This window comes from Triticum urartu, chromosome 2 (genome assembly GCF_003073215.2).
Source record: "Triticum urartu cultivar G1812 chromosome 2, Tu2.1, whole genome shotgun sequence".
Classification (NCBI taxonomy): domain Eukaryota; kingdom Viridiplantae; phylum Streptophyta; class Magnoliopsida; order Poales; family Poaceae; genus Triticum; species Triticum urartu.
In genome coordinates, this window is record NC_053023.1 from 151,045,246 (window position 1) to 151,051,347 (window position 6,102).

At 49.0% G+C, this 6,102-nt stretch overlaps 1 protein-coding gene across 1 annotated transcript; it reads right to left on the minus strand.

The window, feature by feature from the left end:
• Positions 1 to 3,055: 3,055 nt before the first annotated feature.
• On the minus strand, positions 3,056 to 5,259 carry LOC125541317 (putative polyol transporter 1). Its single transcript, XM_048704761.1, has 2 exons — positions 4,976 to 5,259; positions 3,056 to 4,875 (listed from the first exon to the last, which is right to left on the minus strand). Exons 1-2 carry the CDS (start codon positions 5,088 to 5,090, stop codon positions 3,395 to 3,397), a joined length of 1,596 nt encoding a protein of 531 aa, XP_048560718.1. The 5' UTR covers positions 5,091 to 5,259; the 3' UTR covers positions 3,056 to 3,394.
• Positions 5,260 to 6,102: the final 843 nt, after the last annotated feature.

A 6,102-nucleotide genomic window follows, 5' to 3' on the forward strand; every position in this document is an offset into this window, starting at 1 on the left:
GCAATGCCTCGTAGTGAGTGCATCGAGCTCGTAAACATGCCTACTCGTTAATCTGTTTTGCATGCTCCAGGTTTTAACTAAGTCTGAATCTGTTTATGTTTTTGCTATGTTTACATGCTTGCAATTGTATTTTCTGGTCCCTTTTGGCTCATGTTCATTAATGGACTTTTGTTATATTATTTGAGTAGCTTCATGCCATGCCTTGCTTTGCCATGATATCTTCCTGTAGCATGTAGTTATCGTGCTCTAAACATTGCTTCCTGATGATAAATTCCTGACATGCTGTCAATTTCACTAAGTCTGAAACCTGTTATCTTTTGCACTTTTGCCATGCTTGTTTGAATTTTTTAATGAGTGAATTAGCCATAGCTCGGTGTTCATCTTTTGTCAAGCATCATGAGTGGATCCCTGCCATGTATTTTTTTGTCATGTTTGAGTGTTGTAGCATGTTGTTCTTGTTGCATTTAGATGGCTACTTGCTGTTAATCATGGACCGGTGCCATATTTGTTTTGCTTGCCATTTCCAAACCGTGCATCCGATTCCGATGATCTTTATATCGATTTCGAACGAAATCAACTCACCTTTCCAGTGGCACTCTTGGATTTCCAAGTTGAGGCCAGGTTCAATCATCCCTTTGCAAATCATGCATATGCATCCCATATCGTATCCCGCATATCATACCATGTTTGCATCATGTTGCTTGAGCATTGCACGTGGTTGATTGTGTTCCTTTTGCTTGTTGTTCTTGTTTGGGTAGAGCTGGGAGACGAGTACGTGAACGAGGAGCCCGTTGAGTTCGCTTACGAGGATCAAGGCAACTTTGAGAACTTTGTAGGCAAGATGACCATACCCTCGAAATCACTTCTATCTTTGCTTGCTAGATGCTCGCTCTTTTGCTATGCCTATGCTACGATACCTACCACTTTCTTATCATGCCTCCCAAATTGCCATGTCAAACCTCTAACCCACCTTGTCCTAGCAAACCGTTGTTTGGCTATGTTACCGCTTTGCTCAGCCCCTCTTATAGCGTTGCTAGCTGCAGGTGAAGATTGGAGATCGTCCCTTGTTGGGACATGTTTATTGTTGGAATATCACCATATTATCTTGTTTATATTAATGCACATATATACTTGGTAAAGGGTGGAAGGCTCGGCCTTATGCCTGGTGTTTTGTTCCACTCTTGCCGCCCTAGTTTCCGTCATATCGGTGTTATGTTTCCGGATTTTGCGTTTCTTACACGGTTGGGTTATAATGGGAACCCCTTGACAGTTCGCCTTGAATAAAACTCCTCCAGCAATGCCCAACCTTGGTTTTACCATTCGCCACCTAGCCTCTTTTTCCCTTGGGTGTCCGGGGCCCGGGGGTTTTCTTTATTTTCCCCCCCCCCCCCCCGGCCAGTGCTCCTCTGAGTGTTGGTCCAAACTAGAGCCTTGTGCAGTGCCCCCTCGGGGAAACTCGAGGTTTGGTTTTAGTTGTATGGAGCGCTCATCTGAGTGTGCCCTGAGAACAAGATATGTGCAGCTCCTATCGGGATTTGTCGGCACATTCGGGCGGTGTTGCTGGACTTGTTTTACCATTGTTAAGGATGTCTTGTAACCGGGATGTCGAGTCTGATCAGAATGTCTTGGGAGAAGGAATATCCTTCGTTGACCGTGAGAGCTTGTGATAGGCTAAGTTGGGACTCCCTTGTAGGGATTTGAACTTTCGAAAGTCATGCCCGCGGTTATGGGCAGATGGGAATTTATTAATATCCGGTTGTAGATAACCTGAAACTTAACTTAATTAAAATGCATCAACCACGTGTGTAACCGTGATGGTCTCTTCTCGGCGGAGTCCGGGAAGTGAACACGGTGTTGGAGTAATGCTTGACGTAGGTTGTCTAGGATCACTTCTTGATCATAGTTTGTCGCTCGTGCCTTTGCCTTCTCTTCTCGCTCTCTTTTGCGCATATGTTAGCCACCAAATATGCTAGTCGCTTGCTGCAGCTCCACATCATACCTTTACCCTTCCTATAGGCTTAAATAGTCTTGATCGCGAGGGTGTAAGATTGCTGAGTCCCCGTGACTCACAGATTACTCCCAAAACCAGATGCAGGGACCGATGATGCCGCTCCAGATGATATGACCGAGCTCAAGTGGGAGTTCGATGAAGATTCTCGTCGTTACTACATGTCTTTCCCATTTGATCAGTAGTGGTGCCCGGTTGGGGCGATCGGGGACTTTGTCGCTTTTGGGGGTTGATCTTTATTTTGGTTCCGTAGTCGGACCTTGAGTGTATTGGATGAATGTAATGACTTATTTGTGTTTTTGTGTGACGTGGCGAGTGTAAGCCAGCTATGTACCTTTCCCTTTATTTATTTACATGGATTGTTGTGAAGATTACCTCACTTGCGACATTGCTTTCAATGCGGTTATGTCTCAAAGTCGTGTTTCGACACGTGGGAGATAGTCTCATCGAGGCTGTTACAGCATATGTAGTGTAGATCCTTGCTTGCGAGTACTTTGGATGAGTACTCACGGTTGCTTTGCTCTCTCGTTTCCACCTTTTCCAATTTTCTCGGATGTCGCAACCAGATGATGGAGTTCAGGAGCCAGAGGATCCCGAGGATGTTTCTACGTGGAGCTCGGCTTCGAGGAGTAGTTAGGAGGTCCTAGGCAGGAGGTCTTGCCTTTTCGATCGTTGCTACTTTTGTGCTAGCCTTCTTAATACAAACTTGTTTAACTTATGTCTGTACTCAGATATTATTTCTTCCGCTGACTCTTGTATATTCGAGGTTACGTATTCGAGCCCTCGAGGCCCCTGCCTTGTAATATAAAGCTTGTATTTTTTTAATTTGTGTCTAGAGTTATGTTGTGATATTTTTCCCGTGAGTTTTTATTCTTGATCGTATACATTTACGTGTATGATTAATGTACGGTCAAATCAGGGACATCATAGTAACATGGGCATTCTACTAGTGATCCATGCGGTGGACTATCGCAGACGTGCAGTGAAACACAAATGTGTCGAGGTGTTCCAAAATGTAAGAAGCAAAAGTATGCAAAGTAACAAAGAAAACCGAGACCAACCACCTTTGGCGGCATATTTTTATATTAGTTTGTCTAATTCACATCTAGATGTTTTTTAAGAATGTCATATCTAAACTCACACAAACATATAATGCAGCAATAAAAAATAAAAAATAGGACAAAAAAATTGACCACAAACAGAGTGGACATTAACTTAGATGTCACATCTAGATGTGTCATATACAAACCTCAGTTTGTCTAATTCACAACTAAATGTTTTTCTAAGGATGTCGCATCTAAGCTCCCATAAATAAACGCAACAACAACAAACAAAATAAAGTAAACAACAAACATAATGAACATCAGATTAGACGTGACATAACATTTAGATGTGTCCTACACACACCTTTCTATGTACTGAGCCCCAAATATTCATGTGATTAATCAAGAGTCTCGCCCTGCAGCTCGCGTCCTGTGTCCCGGGGGCAGCATCTTCTGCCTCCGGCCCCGTGTCGGTCATGCCGAACAGACTGCCCATCTCCTCCAGCGTCCGGCCGCGCGTCTCCGGGAGACACGTGAAGAAGAACACCCACGCGAGCACGGCGACGCCGGCGTAGAGGAAGAAGGTTCCGCCGAGCGTGATGGCGCCGGACAGCGAGAGGAAGGCCATGGACATGACGCCGCTCACCACGCGGTTGCCGGCCGCCCCGACCGCGAAGCCCAGCGCGCGCACCCGCAGCGGCAATATCTCCGTGGTGTACACGCCCGTCACGGGCCCGAGGCCGACGGAGAAGAATGACACGTAGGCCAGGACGGACGCCACGCACAGGCTGACCGCCCACGGGACCCTCGCGTCCGGGTTCTGGTCCACGACGGTGAGGCCCGTCGCGAGGCCGACGAGCGAGACGATCATGCCGCCAGTGCTGCATAACAGCAGCGGCCGCCGGCCGACGCGGTCGAGGAGGAACATGGCGACCAGGATGACGAGCGTCTTGGCGACGCCCATGGCGCAGGTGGCGGCCAGGAGTTGGTCGTCGCCGGTGATGCCGGCGCTCTCGAACACGCGCGGGCTGTAGAGCACCACGGAGTCGGAGCCCGTCAACTGCTGGAACAAGAAGACGCCGAGCGCCGCGAGCAGCATTCGCCGCATGGAAGGGGTCGGCGACAGGATGAGCTCTCTCCACACCTGCTTCTCCTCGCCGCCTCTCTTCCTGGGCACGACGACCACGTCGCCATCGAGGTCCTCTGGGATGCCGGCGGCGGTCTTGATGTCAGCGAGGCGCTCCTCGGCCTCCTCCGGCGTGTCGGTGATCTTCTCCAGCACGACCCTCGCGTCCGCGAGGCGGCCTTTCATGACGAGCCACCGGGGAGACTCCGGCATGCCGGACACCAAGAGGGCGAGCAGGACGGACGGCACCGCGCCGATGCCGAGCATGAAGCGCCAGCCGAGGTGGAGCGGCAGGCGAGCGAAGGCGTAGTTAGAGACGTAGCCGAAGAGGATACCAAGGTTGATGAAGACCTCCGCGAAGGACACGAGGAAGCCGCGGGCCGATGCCGGGGCGATCTCAGCCGTGTACAGGGGCGCGATCACGATGGCGTAGCCCACGCCGATGCCAGCCACGAAGCGACCAAGCATGAGCATGGTGTAGCCGCTCGCGAAGCCCATGAGCAAGGCACCAGCAAAGAAGAAAGCGGCGACAAAGATCACCGTGAAGCGGCGGCCGATCCAGTCGGACGTCATGCCGGCCGCGAAGGAGCCGACGATGGAGTAGATGCTCAGGATGCCCATCAGGATCTCCACCTGCACGTCCGTGATCTCGAGGTCTTTCTGGATGTACAGCGACGCCCCGCTCATCACACCGATGTCTGCATGCGGCCATGAAAGGAACAGTTCATGCAGCAATCATCATCGCTGGTAGACACGAGACAGAATCAGACGACGAGGTGATAATGTCAACATGTGTACCGTAGCCGAGGACGATGGAGGCCATGGAGGCGACGACGGCGCAGGTGGAGGCATACTTGATGTTGCTCTTCTTCGTCTTGGGTGCTACTGCCTCTGGGAGCCCATCAGAAGCCATTGGGAACGTTACTCTTCTCTGCTCTGTCCTTACAGAGGGATGCCACTGACCATGGTCTACTGATTGCTGAAGTTTGTTTCCTAATTAAACATGAGGGATGGTGGAGCTTGACATGATGGATAGGTGAGGACGTTTTCCTTGTTTACTATATATGCTTCTGCGTGCAAGCAAGTTCATAAATCCTGACCTTGTTGGATTTCTTAATTTCCATGATATCTCCAGGACCTTTTATACTAGTACATTTAATCGAGGATTAAGGCATCTTTTGGTATGCGCTCAGTCATCCTATTGACCATTTGATCAACCAACTATCTGATTATTGTTATTTTTCAAATAGGCTCAAATGTATGATTGTTTCAGCACATGGCCACCGATGGCAGCGTAAGCTTCATCAGTTAGTGTATTAGGCAAATGATGGTACCAACGCCCACCTGCTGCAACAAATTTTCTATTTACTGTCTCTGATGACATAGTATGCTGAGCCCACCCACTTTTTGGGGTGAAGCATCCACGTTAACTTTGAGGAGCCGGATCATCTGACGTACAGCCTCATGACGTTGAGCCACTGATGTGTGGGTCTGGGGCCACATGTCAGTGGGCGCCACGACATGTCAGGGGAGCCGCGTCCTAACTTTAAGTACTGTTCGTGGTCTTTGTCAAAGTGGACTGTGTATATTAGAATATCATAAAATTTGTTTTTCTAGGAAATTGCACAAATACACAAATTATGGACTGAGGTAATCCAAAACCACAACTATAAGTTGTTTTAACATAAAACCACAACTATGGGACTAATTGATTACAAAATAAAAAACTACCCGTTAAACACAAACCTGACAATCGGACCCACTAGCCATAGACACAAAGTAGTGGAGAGCTAATTTTTAGAGCCCGATAATCCAAGCCTGCCTGTCTACATCTCTTCTCGAGCTCGTCGACTGAACCCTCCAACTCCATTATCCATTAACCACAGGGTCCACGCCAACGGCGCGAACACAAACTAGAAGAGGCG

Coding starts and splice junctions, on each gene's coding strand:
- LOC125541317 (XM_048704761.1), bottom strand. CDS start 5,090: ATGGCTTCTGATGGGCTCCCAGAGGCAGTAGCACCCAAGACGAAGAAG. Junction 4,876..4,975: donor CTCCATCGTCCTCGGCTACG/GTACACATGTTG, acceptor GGCCGCATGCAG/ACATCGGTGTGATGAGCGGG.